Source organism: Martes martes (genome assembly GCF_963455335.1).
Source record: "Martes martes genome assembly, chromosome: 4".
Classification (NCBI taxonomy): Eukaryota; Metazoa; Chordata; class Mammalia; order Carnivora; family Mustelidae; genus Martes; species Martes martes.
The window spans coordinates 34,749,741-34,773,079 of record NC_137891.1 but is presented as its reverse complement, the minus strand read 5'-3'; the positions used below and the strand labels follow the sequence as shown (position 1 = coordinate 34,773,079).

The window sequence follows — 23,339 nt, the reverse complement described above, 5'->3', positions numbered from 1 at the left end:
CGGTTCACTGTGGACAACTCTGCTCTGTTCCTATGTTCCATTAATGCATTGAACAGATTTGTAGTAAAAGATACGGAGTTGAGGGATAGCAGAATAGAAGGATCGCTTTATTTTTAAGCTACTTCCTGTTCTCAGAATCCAAGCCTAGAGTGTGTGTGTTTGGGGTGGGAATAAGGAAAAGTTCGTAAAATACCATTAAAAAACAACGACAACAACAACAACAAAAAACAAGAAATGAGACCCTGCCATACAATGAGCTACTCTAAGTATTTGCTCCTGGGACTGGCTGACAAATGCTGGAGCCCCCGGCTGGTGAGAGCCAGCGGTGTACTTCTCTCGACTCCATACATCATCATGTCGTCAATGACGTCACACTGATAGCTTCAGTGAGGCCCTAGCAGGAACATTTACACCACGGGAACCGGCGAATCCTCCACATGGGGCAGATTGTCCCTGGGGGGCCAGTTGTCACCGACCAGCTGCCACATTGCTGCTGGCAAGTTACCCTACTGCAAGGTTGGCTCATAACCATGTATCTTATTAGTCTGCCTGGGCACCATAACAACATATCACAGATCAGGTGGCTGAAACAACAGAAATATCTGTTTTCACAGTTCTGGAGGCTAGAAGTCCCAAGATCAAGGGACGGGCAGGGTTGGTTTCCTAAAGCCTCTGTCCTGGGTTTTCGGAGGCCCACAATCCATCTGGGTCCTTACCCAACCTCTCTGTGCACAACCCTCATGTCTCTTCCTCCTCAGAGAAGGACACCAGTAACACTGAATTGGGGCCCCTCATATGACCTCATTTGACCTTAATTACATCCTTCAGTGCTCTATCTTCAAATACAATCCCATTGGGAGTGAGGGCCCTGACGTAGGAATTTCAGGGTGACAAAATTCAGTCCATTACACTACCTGACAGGGGAGGACGCCCTTGACTTTCAGGGCAGTGTAAGTATAGGGATTTCAAGCCTGCTGGCATGGTGGACCATGGGAAGGGGGCAGGGTTGTAATTCTGTCGAATAAAAGAGCCTTCAATTTGGCAGTGGAACTCTAGCAAGACAAGTGTTAGGAAATACTCATCTCCTTGCATGGAGCCCTGGGAGCCCCTGGCGCCAGATCCTGCATCATTTACAACTTCGTGGAATCAAATAGAGGAGAAAGGGCAGTGGCTATCAGCCTTGTTCTTAAAGATAGCATCACAGGGAAACCTAGACTTGAAAATTTCCAGTCCAAGTATTTACACAGGATGCGCTGAGCACTATCCTAATGGTAATGACTTTCTACAGCAATAAGGAGTAGGCACGTGACATCAGCTGGCGCCATCAGAACAAAGCCTGGGACTCCTGTCAAGAGCTGTAGAGTGAACTCTGTTTCTCATCCAGGTATAACTCAGGAAACCTGTAACCTTGGTTATTATTATTAGCCATCCTGTGAGCATGAGGGTAGCAAGCCCGAGTATGAAGCCAATACCCAAAAAGGGAACTGAGGGAAGTAGTGCAGAGAAATGGAGCTAGCGTCTTGATCAAACCATGCCTGCAGCTCTGTTGTACACACAGGCAGATTATACATGTTCATCATGGAGGTTAACAAGGCCCCTTTATTGTCTAGTCCCATTTTCCCTTTGACTGTGTTTTCTGTTTCAGCAAAAATACCCTTCTTAGGGGTGATAACACAAGAGTGTTCTGTGTGAGAGGGGAGGGAGGTGGTTCATGCAACCTGCGTGACCAGTTCAGTGTTTCAGTGACGTTATCATACATGCATCCAAATCACTTGCTGTCCCCATCTCAACCAACTAATGGGTCCCCTGTGCATGTGAAAGAGAGGGTGGAATTGTGGGAGGAACAGGACACTTCCTAGGGGACGGGGCTTATGGCAATACAGCCAGAGGAAGTCCTCTTCAGCTGTCCCCTTGAAGGCACTAGCCATGAGGGGACCTTAGAAACTCCCACAAGGACGTGCCCTGGCTAAGTCGGGAGGGGTGTTGGGAGAGGCTGGTCTCATTCTGTGGCCAGAGGGTGTCCACAGCCAAAGGGGAGGAGAAGAGCCCAGAGGAGGGTGAAGTGCCTCTGGCTAGGGGGCCCAGGAGCATGAGTCTTTCTCTTGACCCTGAAAGATAGCCCTGCCTGGGTTCCACCTCACTGCCATCAGCTACAGCCCCTTACATGTTCTCTGGCAGTTCCATCACCCCCAAACCACCCAACTGTGTCTGCTGTGCAACAGGCATGGTGCTGGGCGCTGTGCACACAGAGGGGCATGAGGCAGGCTGAGTCTCTGGACATGTGCCCACGGACACACCTGATGTGTGCTTGAGACAGAGCCTGGCACAGGAGGACAGAGGTGTTTGAGCTGAGAACTGAAGCATGAGCAGGGTTAACTAAGGAAGGGGAGTGACGCGGGAGGGACACAGCAAGGCCCTGGGGTAGAAAGAGGGAGGTGTGGGCTGCTGTCTGCCATCAGTGCTCCCCTTCACTTTGGGAGCTTCCCCTGCCACCCCACACCCAGCTCAGATGAGCCACTGAGTCCTGGCATGGTAGGGAGGTGGTGAGAGGCAAGGTAGAGCTCATAGGTTAGGGGAGGGGGAGAGGGGGCAGCTGGTGGATTGTTCAGGGACTGAAGTCCTCCATACATTTAAAAAAAACAAAAACAAAAACAACCCACAAAACCCTTCAGTGTGTTGTTAAAAAAAACAAGAAAGTTGGAGGCTAAGAGATGGTGTTCAGAAAGCAGAGCTTCTGGAATGAAGATGAGAGAGGTGAAGAACTCTGGACGACCAAAACTGGAGGGACCCAGGCTGGGGCTGGACCGGAGGTGAGGTGAAGGTCGCAGGAGGCCAGCAAGTCGAGATGCTAAAGACTCAGAGAGATGCCAGGAGTTAGTGGGGGAGACGGAGAGGGTAGGCTTGCTGGATGAGAAGACCATGTCTGAGACCACGGACCCTCCAGCCATCACCAGGGCCCTGGGAGAGCGTGGGGAGGTTGTAAGGGAGGCTTCCATGACCCCAGACCCTGCTCTCCCATTTCCCTGATGCTGCTGGTGGACCGCACTGTTGTGGGGGGTAGCGTAACAAGGATCACAGTGAAAGCTGGGGTTTGGGGACAGACCTTTGAGAAACATCAGGAAAACGACACTCAGCTTTATTTACGTAAGAGATAAACATTTGTTTCCAAAAGTAGGAGCAAATGAAATTAAAAAAGAGAAACGTAAATTCAGGCATTATTAGTACTCTGACTGTGCCCTGACCCTCTGGCCACCCAGAGGTACCCCCAGAGGGTTAACTTCAACAGGAACAGACCATAGTTCTCTGGGTGGCGCCGACCCATCGTTGAGCACCCCCAGGCTTCTGCTGAGTATTTCCTAGTTACTGTCCAATCTGGGAGCTCTGCATAAGTGTTTCCAGAAGCTCACAAGTGGCCCTCCCCGGCCCCACCCGAGTCTACCACTCTGCTCATCTCCTGTTCCCACTCGCTCTATGGATGTTCCTGGTCATTTAGCCTAGAAGTCACCTGCAGATGTCTTGTCACCTTTCCTGGGCCAGTTGTAGCCTGAGGACTCTGACCTCCTAGCCCAGGGTGCCATCACCTGGGACTCCCAGCACCGGTGCTGCCTCTAGTAATTTCCTGGAATGGCACTGCTCCTGGAGGCCTCTGTCCACATTGCTGGGACCTCCTCTAGGTCATCTCTGGACACATCCGCCTCGGACGTCCCTCACCAGCACCCACATGCTATACCAGTGTGGCCCTGCCGTGAACCTCAGCTTGTTCTTTGATTTTCGTGTATATAAAAAAAACCCTTCCATTCATATAAGTGATGTGAAATGTGCTAGATATTACTGAACATTGAAGAGGAGATGGAAGTTTCTATACCAGCTGGACAAATTCATAAAGAGATTGGACATCCCTTAGTCTTAAAAAGAACCCACCACCAGTCGTATATGGGTACACACACGTTATGAGACTGGTCAGCAGTAGCTGGTAGAGTTGAAACTCGTGCCTCCCCTACACGCTGACCCAGGAATTACATTCCACAAAAACGCTATGGAACGCTATGGTTCACCAAGATGTGTGTGAAAAAGACCGCACGGCCTCAGTCCCAACAACAGCCCCAAATGGAGAATGTCTGAATGTCCATCCAGGAACACTCGTCCACGAAGAAAGCGTAAGCAGGCTGTGGCGTGTTGGATTACCACAGAGCAGTGAAAAGGAGGTGAAGCATAACTACACGCACCAACAGAGACACAACTAGGCCATTGACTAAGACAAGGGAGACACAAAAGGCAAAATGAGTTTTTGGCACCAGGAAGCCGGTGGGGAGAGATGGCGAATGCGGGGGAAGAGTCCTGGCTGGGACTTCTGGCACATTCAGAATGTCCTTCCTCCTGAGGTAAGTACGGGTTACATGGTATGTCCACTGTGTGAGAATTCACCAGGCTGGGTGCTCATGATTTGTCGCTTTCAAGACATAGGTTGAGTAAATTCTTCAATAAAACGTTCGGTCACTAAAGTCCTCCTGCCCCCGAGGGATTTTCTATTGGCCGTGTTGACTTGTGTCTCATCTTCCTCCTTCTCCTCTCCCTTCCCACTCCTGTCTTAGAACCTGCAGGTCCTGTTCTTAAAATATATTTTTTAAAGATTTTATTTATCTACTTGACAAAGAGATAGAGAGAAAGCACAAGTAGGCAGAGAGGCAGGCAGAGGGAGAGAGAGAAGCAGGCTCTCTGCTGAGCAGGGAGCCTGATGTGAGGCTAGATCCCAGGCCCTGGAATCATGACATGAGCTGAAGGCAGCCGCCTAACCAAGTGGGCCACCCAGGCGCTCCTTAAAATATTTTTTAATTTTTTTTTAAAGATTTATTTATTTGAGAGAGAGAGAGCGCATGCACATGTGTGCCCAAGGGGAGGGACAGAGGAAGAGAGAATTTCCAGCAGACTTCCCACCGAACGCAGAGCCTGACACAGGGTTTGTACTCATGACCCTGAAATCACGACCTGAGCCGAAATCAGACACCTAACCGACTGCGCCACCCAGGCGCCCCTGTTTGTTGGTTTCTAAGGCACAGGAAATGAGCTGTCTCTCTGCCTGGGGTTCCTGACCTCTCACAGTTCACTCTCCTGACCCCCTCTCTACCTCCCCTTCTCAAATAGAGAATGTTTTCCCCCAAGGGAAATCCTAATGCCAGCTTCCAAGAATACCATTTCCCCACTGAAAGTGTTGGGGGGCAGAGCCAAGAGGGTTATGCTGGGAGCCACAGGGATGTCGCCATGCACACCTTTTCCTTGGGGGACTTGTCAGCTGGGCAGTCCTGCCCTGTGCTGCAGATCCCTCCCCTGTGAAATGGTGACAATAGCAGCAGCCACCTCAAAGGGCTGGCAGCGAGGACCGACTGCACAAACACGTGACCAGAGCCCCGAATGTTGTCTGGGATGGGTAGCTATCATTACTGCTTAGAACACCGATCTTACAGAATAGCTCTCTTGTAAGCCTTGGCTATATCCCTGTACTTGACCTTGCATGGTGAATCTGTGCAGGGCAGGGGATGGACATAGCACAGGGCTGAGAATAGAATGGGGCCGTGGACACCCCGCAGCTCTGTGTCCAGGATTCCCTCCAATCTGAATTTTATGCTCCCTCTGCCTTTAGGGGGTTCCTTCTCAAGAAGCAAATGGACACTAGCTGGACCTACCAATCCAGACCATGGGATGAATCAGACCCAACCAACTCCCTGAAGGGGTTACAACTTGACGGAAGCCAGGATCCTGCTACATATGTCTTTAAAATTTCACTTATAACTAATGAACTTCTCTTCTCTTTTTTACACCCACAGTTATGCACACACACACATTCACAGCTGGAGTCTGAACTTTTAACTCTTCCCATTCTTTTGAGAGCCACAACTGCTATTGACCTTTGGATGTTTGCTAGAACAATTAAATGGGGTAAAAAATGAGCAATATGTTCAAACAGGAGCCTCGTCCTTGGAGACATCTGAAGCAGGATCTAGAAGCCATGAAGAACCAAGGGCTCCATAGCTAGGGAGGTTGACCCACAATGGCAGCCTCAATTTCTGAGTTCAAATCCCATAGTGCACATTCCCCAATGCCCAAGTCCCAGGAGAAAGAGCCTGGCTGACTAGCTCTGGTTGGGGACCTCCTTTCTTGCAGAAATTTATACCTAGGGTGGGAAGCAGGTCAGGTCTTAGAAGGATTATCGCCAGGTTCCCCCCCAGTCTTCCCCCAGTGGATGGTAGTGGGGTTCAGTTCAGGAGGAAACAGTTATATGGGTCTTATTTATCAATATGCACCATCAGAGAAGGGATCAACAGGTAAGCAGATGCCCCAGAACCTCTAGAACAAGTTCTCCAAAGTGAGGCTGAATTAAAGCTTTTAGGAAAAGCTTAGTTATGGTACCTTCGAGATGCCAGGGTGCTGGCTAACTTCCAGAACTATAAGGAAAGCAGTGATTCACAGCATGGGATCCCCAAGACCCCTGTAGGGGAATGAGATGTTCTTCCTTCTTCAACTACACATTTGTGTAAAGCTGGTTTCCCTTTCGTACTTAAAGCAAACATACTATAACAAAACATGACCCATCTCAACAGACGGGAAGGCAGAAGAAGATATGTCATCTGTCCTCTATAAAGCCAGATATTAGAAAGATTTGTAAAAATGCAAAATAATGCCCCACCATTACATGTTTTCTGTTTTGGAAACAGAGTTCCCATAATAAAATGTTACCATGTTAATATGTAATGGGTTTACTATTGCTTTTTTTTTTTTTTTTTAAAGATTTTAGTTATTTATTTGAGAGAGAGAGAGACAGACAAAGAGAGTGACAGAGAGCATGAGCAGGGAGGAGGAGAAGCAGACTCCCCGCTGAGAAGGGAGCCCAACATGGGGCTTGATCCCAGGACCCTGAGATCATGACCTGAGCCAAAAGCAGACGGCCAACGGAGCACCCCAAGTGCCCCCTGTTGCTACTTTAAAAAAAAAAAAAAGATTTTATGTATTTATTTGTGAGAGAAAGAGCATGAGAGAGCGAGACAGAGTGAGCTCTTAAGAGCAGGGTGGAGTGGTAGAGGGGGAAGCAGACTTCGCCCTGAGCAGGGAGCCCAACGCAGGACTTGATCCAGAACCCTGAGACAATGACCTGAGCCAAAGGCAGACGCTTAACCAACTGAGCCACCAGGGGGCCCAAGAGATATCATCTTAAGGGCCACCGATCTTTGAAGATGAAGACACTAGAGGCTGACTGCCAGGGTGGAACTGAGCTCTGCCACTTGCTGTGTGAACTCTGTGCCTCAGTCTCATCTGTAAAATGGGGGTAAATAATCTCTTCTTCATGGGGCCGTTGTGAGGATCAGCCTGACACAGGCTCAAGCACTCGCTAGATATAAACTATCATTACGGTTCAACCAAGCATCTGTTCGGATGTAGGTGGTCATGGGGTGCTGGTCGGAGAATAATAAACCTTCTCGACCCCCTCGAGCTAACTGGGACACTGTCCGCAGTACAGGCAAGCCCTTCGGTTTCTGGCCGGGGGAACAGGCAGTGTGCTCTTACGTGTGAATAACTCCAGTGTGAAGTTCAAGGAAGGGTTTTGGTCTCTGTCCTCATCAAGAACAATCCAGAATGAGCTAATGATTTTTCTTGGAGAATTCAAGGGGAGGGGGAGGAGAAGGGATCTGAGAGGGCAGGGAAAAGAGGAGTCAGAGCCCACAGCTGTCACGGAGAACCCAACACTCAGTGAGGCTCCTTACCAGCCTTTAAAGCAGGAACACAGGTCTGCACCCCACGGAGGCCAGCCCCATCATTTAACCGGGTGTATTATGCATGGGCCACGAGAGGCACTTTGGCTTCCCACCTTCTTCTCCTGGCTGCATCCCCTGCCTCAGTTTTGACATTAAAGTCCCACGTCCAGGAAAGTATTCAGTCCCAGGCAAAGCCAGATGGTGATCACTCACACACCATGTCCACTCCTCAAATCTTAGTGAGAAAATTTACTCATGTATATACTTGGCCTATAAAATTCCCATGCCTCCTTTCCAGTAACGCCTGCATGATCTCATTTGCCGAAAGAAGAAAAGGAACTACCTGCTGAGATGCCTTTTCAGACTCTGCCTGCGAAGAGCAAACGCCCCTCCCCAATTTCACTCCTGCTGGGCGTAGCTGGAAAGTTATTGACAAACATCCTCTTCCTCCTCATCCCTCCTCACCTTTTTTAGCAGGAAGATATTTGTTAAAGACCTTGTAGGACCGGTGGAGGGTGGGGAAAGAGGAATAAAATTATACGAGCGGCTATGGCTGGTCATAGGAGTCCCTAAACCAGTAAGGGGACACCCCATCTGTATACAAACCCCAGTTCTTCCAAGCTTACCTGCCTGAGGTGCTTGGAGCAGGGATTCCTGGCTCAGCAGGAAGTGGGTCTGGATGACTCCAGTTTCCCAAAGCTCAAGATTTTTTGCAATCTTGGTTTTAAAAATTAGCCTGAGTTCTGAGGTTCTGAGGTTCTGACCTCAGTGACGTCTCTCCTGCCCCAGAGCCAGTGTCCGTGGATGGGCCTTCCCAGGTGTTTCTAGACATTTCCCTAGTTTGAATGACCACAATTCAAACCATTTGCTCATCTCTTCCCAAGCTCCAATTATGGGTCATACAAACAGCAGATTCTGGGAGCCTCCTGCGCTCACTCTCTCCGGTCCTTAGCCTTTTCCCTCTCAGAGGAGAGAGAGAGAGAATTCATTTTTATGAAGCAACTTTTCTTAGCAGCATCAGGTTTTAATTTGTCAGTGGTCTAAAGTGCTATCGTGCACTTACTTAGGGCTTTCAGTCACGGCGGCTACATTGATGCAGCTAGCTCTAGGTTAAGAGGAAGGAGCTGGGCTAGCATGGGACCACATCCACTGGAGCAACAGCTGACCTACGGATTCAGCTTGGAGTGGTCCCCCTTGGACAGGTCCGGGGCGGTGGGTTGGGACAGTTGTTGTATCACTGTGTTCTTCAGTCATAAGTAACTGAAACCGACAGAATAACGTAAGAGAAACAGAAATTTATTGGAAAAATATGGAGAGCTCACAGACTCAAAGCAAAGTTGAAGAACTAATTTGAAAACGACAGAAAAGGGCAAGTAACTAAGGTATTATCTCTTCAGGGTCTACTGTCAGCCACAGCCGTCACTAGTCTCCCTGTGAAAGATCAGAGTCCCAGAAGAGAGCTGGATCGGCCATCTTTGGTTGCGTACCTCCCCTTTGACTGGGCAACTCTACTGTCAGTACCTGACGGCAGAAGGCAGGGTAGGAGGGGAGGTAGCTCTGGAAAATGGGCAGGCCAAACACTGGATGTCCACCATAGGAAGACTTCTTGGACAGCAAACCTCAGAGGGTGGTCCTGAAGCCCACTTGGATTTGAGAGGCAGAGGCCAGCAGTGGGCTTAGCGATTCAGGGCAAAGCTGATAGTGTGACAGATAGTACACTCTCAAAAAGTTTCATTCTAAAATTGGCAATATCCTCATTGAGGACACTTAAAAATCCCCCAAAAAGTCTAGAAAGAGAATTGAAAAAGTCATCTATAATTCCACTACTCAGAGATAACCGCAGTTCATTCCCAAGGGGTCTCTCACCTTCAATGAATTCTTGTTAACACAGTTGAGAACTCCTCATATGTAGGATTTCGGTATTCAGTGTGTAAGTATCACATATCGATCTAGTGATTGGTAGAGGACTATGTTTGAAATATAGCCCCATTGAATGGACTTGACCTGTAGCTGGCCAGCTGGTGGAAGAGGTAGAAAGACCTTCTTTAGCTGATAGTTCCACCAACACTGAGGACCAAGCATCCATTTTTCCCAGCCTGGGAAACTGCCAAGGCCTGCCTTCCATCCCAGAGGAGGTTCTGTCTGGGCACAAGCCACAGGGGATGGGAGCCTCCACAGACATGGTCCTATGTAAGAAAGGGCCCCCATCTCCACGTTAGAGCCCATGGAAGCTTCTTGTGTGTACGCTTCAGGGAGCTGTGACTGTAGATCTTTCCTGTGGGTTTCTATCAAATCTGGTAAATTTCTATAATCTCCTTCTGACATGGATAGGTCATATTTCCATTTGATCTTTAAAGGAGATCTTATCTTTGTTGAGTCACTTGAAATGATGTCAAGAATATGCTTTACGGTGAAGAGTAAAATCACTAGGAGGATAGGATCATGGAAGAATCCTAGCTAAAATAAAGCTGTAACCATCTTAGTAATGTGCCATGTATATACAGATGTGTGCACTTAAATTCTGGAACCTGTGTGTTTAAGAATCTAAAACCAAAAGCTTACTTGTTTTAACCTTTGCTGACATTTGCTAAGGGATAGAATTCATCATGATGTAGGAATTCAGAAGTCTATCACTTGGAGCTAAAGAAATCTGTATAATTCCTTCAGTGAACTCTCAGGAAAGAGCGGGCCATATTCCTATTAACAGAGTTCATGCTTCAGAGTCGGGTGGGATCGCTCTTGAGAGATGTAAGCATTTGTCTATAGAGGAAGATGATTCACTTTTGCTTTATCATATCCCAGATGAGTCAGGGGCCAGCCTCCCGTTCTCATACCTCCAGGGAAACTTATCCTCTTTACTAAGACATGTCATCTGCACAGAAGGGGGCCCCCTAGGTCACGGCTGGGGAACACTGGGGAATGCTAGGCTTGGTCTAGACGTCTGTGTAGGTGGCTCTCACCTCTCTGATGACCCCTTCTAGGAGTAATCAGGAGCTCCTTCACTTTCTCCATTGCTTGTTATTGTTCTTGGGATCGTACCTGAGCTCCCTTCTTTTCTCAATCTATTCCTTCTCCTGAAGGATCTTGTCTGCTCCAGGGTTCCGACTGTGTATGGACTGGTGGGTCCTGAATTTGTATCTCTGGCCCAGCTTTCCTGTGAGTTCTAGACCCACTTATTTGCAGGCTATTCAACATTTCCACCTTAAACTTGTCAGTAACACCTCATATTTAGCCTAGACCCTAGACTTACTCTTCTTCCTCAGTCAATGGCAACCATTCTGCCAAGCTAGAAACCTAGGAGTCATTACTAATTCCTCCCTCCCTTCATCCTCATTCTGTTCACTAAGTTCAGTTTAATTCACTCATTTGTTCACTCGATGAATAAGTTCTAAGCCCCTGTTACACTCCAGGCATTGCATTAGGTATCTAATGGTGAGCAAAAATAGACAAGGTCCCTCCTTCATAGAGCATACAGCCTAGTTGGGGAAATAGACAAATGATGTCATGAAAGAAATGTGTGCTTATAAATGCTTAGTTGGGGGTGGGGGGGGGCAGGAAGCCTTCTCTGAGGAAGGGACATTTAAAAGGAGTTCTAAAGAATCCCTCCAGGGGCACCTGGGTGGCTCAGTGGGTTAAGCCGCTGCCTTCGACTCAGGTCATGATCTCAGGGTCCTGGGATCGAGTCCCGCATCGGGCTCTCTGCTCAGTGCGGAGCCTGCTTCCCGCCCCCCTCCCCTGCCTGCCTCTCTGTCTACTTGTGATCTCTCTCTGTCAAATAAATAAATAAAATACTTAAAATAAAATAAAGAATCCCTCCAGAGTTAACTAATTCTAGATCAAGGGCATGGGGTGGGGAGCTCAATTCCTAAACAGATGGAACAGTGTGCACACCAGTCCTGAAGGAGGTGAAATGAGTTAGACCTTGAGAAAGGTCACTGTGGCTGAAGCATAATGAATTACAGGAATAATAATGGGGGAAGAGATGGAGAGGGAGGCAGAGGCCCTATTGTTCAGCACTTTGTAAGGACTGGGCCCTTTTTCTAAGAGGACGGAGAAGGGCGGGCGGGGTTGGGGGGTGACGATTCATACATGAAAATCATGCTGGCTGCAATGTGGAAAGTAGATGGGATGAGTCTGAGCAGACATGAGGGGAAGGGGATCCCACTGGGTTCCTTCTCACCATCCCTACAGCCATGATCCCTAGTCCAGACTTTGGTTGTCCTTTCTTTCCAGCAGAAGTTACTTCTGCTGTTGTCCCCTTACAATGCTGGGGGCTGAACGTTATCTATCAGACTTATCTTTCAACTCCTCTCAACAGAAAAGAAAATTAGTGATTCTTCATTGTGCTCAAAATCAAGTTCAAACCCCTTAGTTGGCCCACGAGTCCCTTCACACCTGGCTCTTGTCTCTTCTGGTGCTACATTCAAGTGCTTGCCCTCAAGTACCCTATGACTTACTCCATAAATAGGGGATTTGAGAGCCGGAGAGTGGTCTGAAGGGACTGGCCCAGAGGAGTAGAAGTACCTGCACCAAGGCTGAGGCTGACCGAGGTCCAGCATACTGATCCTGCTGGGAGCACAGGAAACTGGCCCAGATGAGGATTTCAGGTAGCTGGCTTTAAGCAACATTGGACAGTCGGCTGTTAGAGTATCAAGCAGCAACATTTGAGGGGTACTTGGAGACAAGGCCCCTAGAGGCTTGGACAGAAGGCTGGAGGTGAAATTGCTGGGAGGCAGTGACCAACAGGATCCTGGGCACTGGGAGATGGGAGCTTGAGAGCAGGACCCTGGGCACCAGAGAACTGAAGCTCCAGGGAAGCAAAGATGCCAGATATCAAAGAATGGGCAGGACGGGGCGCCTGGGGGGCTCTGTCGGTTAAGCGTCTGCCTTTGGCTCAAGTCATGGTCCCAGTATCCTGGGATCCAGTCCCGTGTCAGGCTCCCTACTCATCAGGGAGTCTGCTTCTCCTTCTTCTCCTCCCACCCCCTGCTTGTGCTTTCTGTCTCTATCTCCCTCTTTCTCTCTCAAATAAATAAAATCTTAAAAAAAAAAAAAGAAAGAAAAGAAAGGAAAGAATGGGCAAGACTCAGAGACTTGGGGCTAAGAAGGTCAAGGACGGAGGCTGACTTGAGAATGACTCGGCAAGAACACAGGAAAGCTCTGTGAAGAAAGAAGCCTTTGTACACATCAACTGGGAGCCAGAATGACTCCTAGACTATAGGCGCTAAGTGTCCAGTCAAGCTGGAGCTAGAAGGGCAGAGAGAAAGGAGCCAGGCGGCTCCTTCCTTCCCCCACCCGGTGATCTTTGCAGCCCTAGTCAGGCTGAGGCCATACACAAGCCAAAGACGCCGAAGGTCATGGCCATGAATCCCAAAGAGCTGTGACTGCTTGAGGGGACCCACCCAACTTCAGGGTGAATGAAATCTCAACACCAGTGTGGTTCTGAGGGCAGCTCTGTAACCCCAAGGTGGGTCTCTGGAGACCAGGACTGGGTGCGGTTCACGTGGTAACCAGAAGACTATGTCATAATACGCAGCAGGTGGTGAGGTCACAGACCCCCAGCTTTAAAGCAAGTGGACCATGTGGGCCTCATTTATTTTTAAAAGAAACTTCTGAGAAGAGCTTAGAACAATTTTTTTCCCCCTGAGTGCCATTTCCCAAAGGTACTCACGAAACAATAAGGTGTGACTGTAATGGCTGCACTGAGTTGTCTCTTGGACAGTGTTAGAAGGGACATAAAGAAGGTGGACCGGGAGCTGAGGCAGCTGCGATGCATTGACGAGTGCACGCGGTGTCTGTGCGACTTGTACATGCACCCCTACTGTTGCTGCGACCTGCACCCCTACCCCTACTGCCTCTGCTACTCCAAGCGGGCGCGCTCCTGCGGCCTCTGCGATCTCTACCCGTGCTGCCTGTGTGATGTCAAGCTCTACTGCCTGCGACCGTCGCTCAGAAGTTTGGAGAGGAAAGCCATTAGAGCCATAGAGGACGAAAAAAGAGAGCTGGCTAAGTACGATTTTTAGCATCGCCCCATGAAGGTTTAGGAGTCAAGGGAGGGTTGGGGGGAGGGGGCGGAGCGGTGGCCACTCACACAAAGATGGGAAGGACTGGGGGTAACGGGTCCCGTCTCAGCCTAGGTTTAAGGAAAGAAGAGTCCATGGGTCGCGGTGGCAATCGTGAGAGTCTCAAAGGACAGTGGAATGATGTTGATGGGCGAGATGGTTGTGGGCTTCTAGCTGGAGTGCCAACGTGATGAATGACGGGGCTCTAATGAGGGGAAGAGAGAGGGGGCGTCGTTAAAAAGCTATTGGAAGGAGCAGACTAAACATTTTTTCTGGTTAGGAGTAAAGTGATTTGAGTATATTTGGGCTTACAGAAATGACTACGGGAGAAGCAATAACAATTGATCAGCTCCTTAATGTTTGCCAGAGGCTTCAAGAACAGTCAGGGGAGCAAATTGAGCAACAGAGGCGTTCCCTGGGTTTGGTGGGAAAAGCCGCCTCCCATTCCCCAACTCCAGGCCGCCTTCAAATCCATCTGGAGCAGGGCCCGCTCTGTGGTCTCCCCTCCAGCGGCAGCAGAGGTTGTGCACAAGAACTGCAGAACCGAGAGGTGTAGCTTTCAGAGCAGAGCTGAGAGAGCTTTAATCGAATTGGGTAATTTTCAAAGCCACTTTTTACAATTTTGTTTGATTACATTTCCTCTGATGGCCGGAGAAAGCCTTCCGTCTCTCACTTCGCACTGTATGCCAGCTGGTCTGGTACAATTGATGAAAATGATGGTTAAATTTATTTATGATAATAAATAAATAAGCCATATCCTGGGACACTAGGTAGATATAGAGCAGAATGATGAAGCATTTTTTACATTGATATATTGAATGAAAGAGGCAAGAAAGACTACTTAATATGCTACTGCTTTTAGCAAGGTGGGCACAAACGGATGATAGATTTTTTTGATAAATATACTTGACATATACGATTGTGTCAATTTAAGGTGTATCATGTGTTTGATACATTTACATAGTATGATGATTGTCATTGTAGTGATAATTAGCACCCTTCTCATGTTCCATGAGGATCATTTCTTTTTAGTGGTTGGAATAATTGCACTGTAGTCCCTTACCAAGTCTGACGAGCATAACACCATATTGTCTAGGTTCCCTATACTGGGCATTACATCTCAGAACTTATTTACTGCTCATTGCAAGTTTCTATCCTTAAACTACATCCTTCCTATCCCCATGGTAGATTAATAGATTAGATGGGTAGATAGGTAGGTAGGTAGGTAGGTAGATAGGTAGATAGGTAGGTGGGTGGATGGATGGAAAAATACAGAGTTTGAGACACAGACAGACACTTGAGAGCAGTGACTGGAATATTACACTAGAAAAGGCAATAGAGCAACTATTGGCCAGGTCATCAGTCACCAAAGGTCAGGAATGAACCTGTCCATAGTTTGGGATGGGCTTATTGCCTCTAAATTCATCTACACTCAATCTGAAATAGTTTTTATTTTTATACCTCAGAGCATCAAGTTACGTAAGTTTTGCGCACTGAGTCAGGGATTCCTTTTTTAATTGGTCTACAGGGAGGGTTACTTGCGAGCAGGCCTGTATCCACTGTCCCTGTGCCTCTGAATCCTTGAATCCCCTCCATCCAAGTCCTTCCAGGTTTTGTCTCCTGGCTGTCCCTCCTCTCCAGACTCTCCAAGAATGCCTCTCTGTTCTTCGCCCTCTGGACACCCTCCGCCAGCTCCGGTCCCTATTTCTCGGCATGTGGTGGACACAACCTCAAGCTTAATTCTCAGCAGTGTGGTTTATACAAGAGATAATGTTTTCTGTGGGCTGTGAGATTTTTCTCGATAATGGATTTTTGCTGATTTTTTTTTCTCTGCCTGAGGCAGTGTATGAATTTGGTGATGTCTTTACATGAATTCCCCAGTCTCTGAACTGATAACTCTGAGTCCATTCTGGAAATGACCTCGGGCTTACTCTCCTGTGTCTCCTCCCAGCCACTTTCTTCCCATTCATACTACCTTGTGAAGCCATTCTGTGCTCTCTTTCTGACAGCCTGACATTTCACTATCCAGGAGGGCTTAGTGTCACCTGCAAACTTAAGTATTCCATTTTCCTGACCATGGATGAAAATGTTAAACCCTGATCTAGTCCCAGTCCCAGAAGACTCCTACCGTTAACATTTTTTTCTTCCAACGAAATGCCTCTTTTTCCTAATCTCAACCCTAGCCCCCAAAGCATGACTAAATAGATCCAGAAATACCATGTTGATTAGATTTTTTGGAAACAATCTTGGGTATGAAACCTTGCCCAAGGCTTTGTGAGTTTAGAAATCATATTCATGTGACCTCCGACCCCTTTAAATGATGTTACCAGCTGGGTTAGGTAGGACATGTCCTTTCGGATGCCAGCCCGTGTTATCCTGAGGTTCTTCGTCCAAGAGGAAAGATTCCCTGGTCTGTAGCTGCCATACCCCCACTGAAATTGTTTTTCTGTGTGAGAGTCAAACTGTTTCTTTTGATAACTGGTAGGAAGGCTTGGCTGACATTTCTGCCCTAAGTTGCATGAACATTCCTGAGTCTATGTTATTTGGCTGATGCACATGTGTGTTTTTAGACGAGGTATAGGTCCAATCCATTGCCATTGTGTACCTAGCAGCGGCTTCAAAAGATACCTTGGCAGGAACTTCTTTAGTCGGCACTCAAGTAAGTACTTCTGTTTCTTAGCTTCTTTGAGATTCTCTTTTCCTCCCCAGACTACCCTTTGCGCCTCAAGCACTAGTGGTTCCCCTGATTTTCCTCCTGCCTCTTCTGGATTTGGAGGGACTGAGGGACGGGGTCTGGCTTCCTTTGTAAGAAGCCAAAGCCACCAGCCTGTCTGAAGTTTGCACGTGATTCACCATGAGGCTTGGAAGCCTTCTGGATCCTCCCTACGGAAAGGGTGTAAAGGAAAGCCAGCCCCTCCTCTGCCCTGCGGGAAGGAGTTGATTGTCTAATGAAAGGATGCCCCTTTTTGACCCCGAGCCCCAGCGCGATAGTCCTTGCTGACAAATGCTTGATTACAGCTGTGCTATCTGGGTGCATTGGGGTCAAGCTCACACCCTTTACTAATTAATACCTGGAAACTCAGATTGAGACTGCGCTTCCCTTCACTCCCCCAACCACCGTCTATGGTTGGTCTGAATCTCAGTACGATATTCCCTTGAAAATCCCCGCACCGGAGGGGCACCATCTTCTGCAAACTTCAAAAATCTGCTGTCGCCCTCTCCTTTGTTTCCTTGTTTTCCTTCACCTCTAGGATTAAGGTTTTCATTGACTCACTGGGCTTGGTGTGGCTGATGACTATCAGCCTTGGCGGGGGTGGGGGTGGGGAGTGGGGGGAATCTGGGAGTCCCTGCCCAGGTCTAAGCCCTCGGGAAATCTCTCCATCCCTCCAAGCTCTGACCCACAGGGCAGAGCATAACACTCTGACCATCAGCGTCCCTGCAGAGGAGGAAACGAGTGTGGCCCGCTGTTCCTTTCCTAATCCTTTCCTAACCCCAGATCTGGGAGCTCAGTCCCCGCCAGCAGCACCAGGTCCAGCCTGATAAAGAGACTTACCTTTATTGAGTGAAAATTAGGCGAGACCTTTCATCTTCATTTGATCCTTGTAACATCTTGGCTCTCTTAGAGATGCTGAAGCAGATTCAGGAGCCATGTTCTTTTTTTTTTTTAATTTATTTATTTATTTGTCAGAGAGAGTGAGTACAGGCAGACGGAGAAGCAGGTTCCCTGCTGAGCAAGGAGCCCGATGTGGGACTCGATCCCAGGACCCTGGGATCATGACCCGAGCCGAAGGCAGCCGCTTAACCAACTGAGCCACCCAGGCCTCCCTCAGGAGCCATGTTCTTGACCTTGAGGAGCTGAGAAAGCCGGGGCTTGAAGCCAGGTTTGCCTGAGTCTGGAATCCATGCGCTTAACCACCTGGTCAGTGGTTCTCAAAGAGTGGGCTCCGGACCAGCATCACCTGGAACTTGTTAGAAATGCAAATTCTGGGCTCCTCCCCCTGCCCACTGAATTGGAAACTCTGGGGGTGGGACGCAGCCAGCTGTGTTCTAACGAGCACCACTGGGAGCTCCAATGCACCTGCGTTTGCTACTCTGCTCCCGGAATGACACCGCTCTTCAGTATCAAACAGAAGTCGGAAGACAGGGCAGGGAAGGGGAGGAGGGAGAAAAAAAGAAGAGAAAATGAAAGATGAGTTGGAAAGGAAGAATGGAGTTCCGTGGGTCTTTGGAAGGGGTCTACCATTAGGAGAAAAGGCAAAGTCCTCCCAGGACTGCTACAAGAAGACCGGCTCCCCTCTGCTCCTGGGTAGAGAGAGGCCTTTTTGACATCTTCATTATTTTATTTAGCACAAGGCTGGACTTCATCCATGTCTTTGTGATTAAAGGGCTGACCGTATAGCTCACTGTTGCCGGGGGCAGGGTGTTTCACTTCCAGGAAACATTCTGGAGAACTTGAGCTGCCGCAGGGAGGAGAGCTGGCAGCCCAGAGTGGCAGACCCAGACACTGTCGGCCACTCACTCTCCCTCAACGCCTCTGCCAGGCTTCTGCGACGAACCAAGGGGCTGATTGCCCTACATTTACGTGGTCCAGCTCCAACCTCATGATCACAATTACAGGAGGGGATCTCCCTTTGCCCAGAACACCGCAGAGCCAAGGGCATTCCCCTGCGGGGTGATAGGTACATCGCCAGACAGGAGTCAAGTTGCAAGTTCAGAGCTAGAGCTGATGAGTAAAATACAGCTCCTGCAATTTCTCTGAAACCCACACATCCCCGCTGATAACCCCTGACCGAGAAGTGAAAGGAAGAAGACCTAACTTGGCCAAGACTTTTTAAGCAATTTCCTGAAGGCTTGCATTGGTGAGACCTTTGTGTAGCTGCTGCAGGGGCAAAGGGGCCCGAGTGGCAGGGCCGGAGCCAAAACAACCACAACGACAACACATGCAATTGCACTCTGAGACTTAGATGGCTGACAGAAGGAGAAGGATCTGGAAGCTGGCTTTGGCTTGTAGAACTGGCTGCCGGATCCATCTCCTGAAAAGGGCAGGAGGCGTTTGATGGAATCAGTAAGGCTGTCGTGAGGGGTCCTAGCAACCCTGCCTGGGCTCCTTGGCCCTGTTTTGTGAGGCCCAGCCCCCTTCATGGCAAGGTTTGGTGTTTTCATCCCCAGTGGGAAGGTCTGAGCTGAACAGGACTCTCATTCTCAGCCCACATCCACACCATGGGAGCCTCTTGAGAGACCCAGGTGCACTCGTTCTGCTCTCTGTTCCGCTCTTGGCTTTGGCTGTTCAGCCTTCCAGGCCCTGGGCCATCTAGGGAGGACACGGGGCATCTTCGGAAGCTATTCTCTGTCCATCCATGGAAGATAGAGTGTGTTTTCTCCTGTTTGTTTTGTTCCACAGAGATAAAGATTTTTTTTTAAAGTTTTTTTTTTTTTTTTTTTTTTTAAGTCCAGTTCTCTTCCTTTCTCCGGAGTGTGGCCTGTGGGTATCCTGGCATACTCCGGGCACGAGAGACATCTGCACCCCCTGCACCCCACGTTCCTTGGAGCTAGAGGTGGAAACGAAGCTGACCATCACAGTCCTCTGGGTGCCCAGCACAGTTGTTTCTGTTGGTCTTCTAGATTATTCCATTTAATCATTTGTAATTAATTAGCCTCTTAAGAGCCTTGATTTGTAACCTTCGGTCTAAGGGCTCACACTTGTTAAACCAATCATGTTAGAGACCATCAAGCGAAAAATACACATTCAAAGCAGTATGTGTAACATGGTTTAATAAGGACACACACCAGAATCTACATATGTATGTAGAAATACACACAGGAAGAAAATCTAACATGAAAATGTTACATGCTCTATAGGATTATGGGTTTTTTTTTTGTTTTTTTTTTGTTTTTTTTTTACAAAATATTCCATCTTTTTGTTTATCTGTATATTTTCTAAGTTTTCTGCAATGAACTCATATAACTTACATAACAAAAAGAGGAGTATAAACAAAATTCAGCATAACAGGAAAGAATTAAAAAGGTATCTCAAACCAATCATCGAATCACAAAGTTTAGATTTGTCAAACTGGAAGAGGTTCTAGAGATTGCACACTCCAAGGCCTTCCTTTTTTTTTTTTTTTTTAAATTATGTCACCCTACAGTACCTCATTAGTTTTTGATGTAGTGTTCCATGATTCATTGTTTGCATATAACACCCAGTGCTCCATGCAATACCTGCCCTCCTTAATACCCGTCACTGGGCCAATGCATCCCCCCACCTGCTGCCCTTCTAAAAACCTCAGTTTGTTTCTCGGAGTCCACAGTCTTTTATGGTTCATCCCCCCCTCCGATTCTCTCCCCTTCATTTTCCCCTACCTTCTCCTAATGTTCTCCATGCTATTCCTTATGTTCCACAAATAAGTGAAATCATATGATAATTGTCTTTCTCTGCTCATTTCACTTAGTATAATTCCCTCCAGTTCCACCCACATTGATGCAAATACTGGGTATTCAGCCTTTCTAATGGCTGAGTAAATATTCCATTGCGTATATGGACCACATCTTCTTTATCCATTCATCTCAGCTCCTTCCACAGCTTGGCTCTTGTGGACATTGCTGCTATGAACATTGGGGTGCATATGACCCTTCTTTTCACTATGTCTGTATCTTTGGGGTAAATATCCAGTAGTGCAATTGCTGGGTCATAGGGTAGCTCTATTTTTAACTTTTTAAGAAACCTCCACTATGTTTTCCAAAGTAGCTGTACCAACTTGCATTCCTACCAACAGTAAGGCTAAGAGATGCAAGAAGATTTGCCAGGACTGTCTCTTAGAACACAGATTTTTTTTCCTGTTAAGGGATAAAAAGGCCATTTCAGAATATTAGGTTGTCCTTGGAAGGATCAGCAAATAGGGAAAAAAAAAAAAAAAAAAAAAAAGGACCCCAAGGAAGGTCAAAGCATGTAGGGCTAACCCAAGGCTGTCTAACCTGTGTGCCAAGCACTGCTATAAATACTTATCATTCATTCACTTAAACCTCACAACTCTAGAAGTAGGCTACTATTATTGTTCCAATTTTACAGATGAGGAGACTGGGGCACAAAGAAGCTAAGTAACTTATCCTAGGTGGATAAGAGCCACCATTTGAACCTAAAATTTCTGGCTGCAGAACCTGTGCTTTTAGACACTTGGCTTTCCTACTTCTCAGTATTCCACAAGTGCTCAATCAGTGAGAGCTGCTGTGTTATTTTTTTACTATGAAGGATTCACTCAGGACTGCTAAATGGCGCTATAGGAACCACAGGGACCTCTGTTTGCTGGGGCGCTTTCACCTTGTCATTCGTTGATGGAGACTTCAGGCCTGGTCTGTGGGATGGCCCAATGGGGTCCCCAGTCTCATGGGTAGCAGGGCTGGGTTCTGAGGCTGGCAGCTATCTTTAACATGCAGATTTTACATGGTATATTAGTAGGATCCCCTTTAAAAAAAAGTCTCAGGAGTCTCCATTTAACAGTAGTAATAATGATCACAGTAACAATTAAGCAAGATTTATAATGGATCAAGGACAGCATTAAGCAAAACTTATAATCTCATCTAATCTTCCCAAAGCCCTAAGATGTAGGTGCTGTTATTATTTCCATTTTACAGATGAGGAAACTGAGGCAAGTTTCCACAATTAATAAGAAAAGGACCTGGGACTCAAATGCAAGAGAAAGATCTGGAAGGCCAAGCCGCCATCTGTTGTTCAGAGGTTTATGCGCCGGAGAGTGCGATTTACATGGGAGGGCTCTCATTTTTTACTTTACACAATTCCATAAAGTTTGACTTTTCACAATGACTAGTGTTTAGTTTTGCTATTTAAAACAAAAACAAGAACAAAATCAAATAGAGAGATTGGGCGCCTTGCTGGCTAGAGCACGTGATTCTTGATCCTGGAGTCCTGAGTTCAAGGCCCAAGTGGGGCAGACGGCTTACTTAAAAAATAATAGTAATAATAAATACTATTTACTATTATATAGTAATATGTAATATATATAATATATAATATATATAACATATATAATATATAATATATATAACATATATAATATATAATATATATAATATATATATAACATATATATTATAATAATAATACTAATACTTATTTCTCAAGCTGTGTCTGAGATCTGCTTCTGAGACCCTCTCCCTTTTTCCCAATTGCAGACTAAGAAGAACAACAAATAGAATCCTGGCCTCCTCTTGCTGTAGCAGTAACATTTTAGGATCAGTAAACGTGTGCGGCTTTGAGCCCGATCAAGTCAAAGTTCGGGTGAAGGACGGCAAGGTGTGCGTGTCGGCCGAGCGGGAGAACAGGTACGACTGCCTCGGCTCGAAGAAGTACAGCTACATGAACATCTGCAAAGAGTTCAGCCTGCCGCCGTGCGTGGACGAGAAGGACGTGACGTACTCCTACGGGCTGGGCAGCTGCGTCAAGATCGAGTCTCCATGCTACCCCTGCACGTCTCCCTGCAACCCCTGCAACCCCTGCAGCCCCTGCAGCCCCTGCAGCCCCTGCAACCCCTGCAACCCCTGCGACCCCTGCAGCCCGTGTTACCCCTGCGGGAGCCGATTTTCCTGTAGAAAGATGATTTTGTAAAGCGTAGGAGCCCATAACTTAGCGGAAAGCCCGTACTCCAGCCAGGCAGCTCTTCCAGTGTTTCTCTTCCTCTTCCCACGGCCCGTGGTACTCAAGTCCCTAGGAAACTGAATACATAACTGCAACACACCCGTGGCGTGTGAAAGTCTTTTGGCGCAACCTGCTGCGGGAGCGCGGCGCGGTTAGTGGGCATCGCCCGGAACAGGCGGTGGGGAACCGAAGGAAGGCCAGCCGGGGAGGTCGGGCCCCTCTGTGTCCTCCCGGTACCAGCTACCGCCAACTTCCAGGAAAAGATACTGTCTGGGTGGGCATCCCCAGACGCTGTTTCTCCAAGCCATCCGGTGAGATGGCCTAGCTCGGAAACCAAGCTGATAAAGCCCACGTGGAGACCAGTGGGGTTGAAGGCAAGCACTTTGCAAAGCTACCGCAGTGGGGCGCACTGGGGCACGCGCTCTGCTTGGGAAATGCACTGGGGTGTTTTACTGGGTCAACGGATCAGAGCGCCAAAGCACGGGAGTGGGTGTGGGTGGGTAGGTGGGGGTGGAGGGGGGAGATGCACGTTCACGGACTTAGGGTGCCGTGTCCTTTAACAGCTTTCCGTTTCTCAACATTTCTGTGATTTGGAGGGAATGCCCAGCTCTGGTTCAGGCTGCTTTGCAACCTCCTTGTGATTTATTTCAACTGCTTTTATCAAGCCCTGAAACTTCTTGTAGACACAGAAGTTCAGTTCAAAGTTCGTGAATGAAAAACTACTGCTTTCACAACCTGCTAGCGTATCACAAAATCATCATCTATCGCCTGAACGTGGGTCCTCCCGGACATTACCCATGAGCCATCCAGGATGGCCAAGACAGAAATAAGTGAAAAGGAAGAAGCACCTGTTGGGAGGGATCAGAATGAGACAAGTGCCAG

General features: G+C 47.9%; 1 protein-coding gene across 1 annotated transcript; it reads left to right on the top strand.

Annotated features, from left to right (window-relative positions):
• Positions 1-13,438: 13,438 nt before the first annotated feature.
• Positions 13,439-22,427, top strand: ODF1 (outer dense fiber of sperm tails 1; the record flags this gene model as incomplete). Its single annotated transcript, XM_080802463.1, has 2 exons — positions 13,439-13,755; positions 21,995-22,427. 2 exons carry the CDS (start codon positions 13,439-13,441, stop codon positions 22,425-22,427), a joined length of 750 nt encoding a protein of 249 aa, XP_080658589.1.
• Positions 22,428-23,339: the final 912 nt, after the last annotated feature.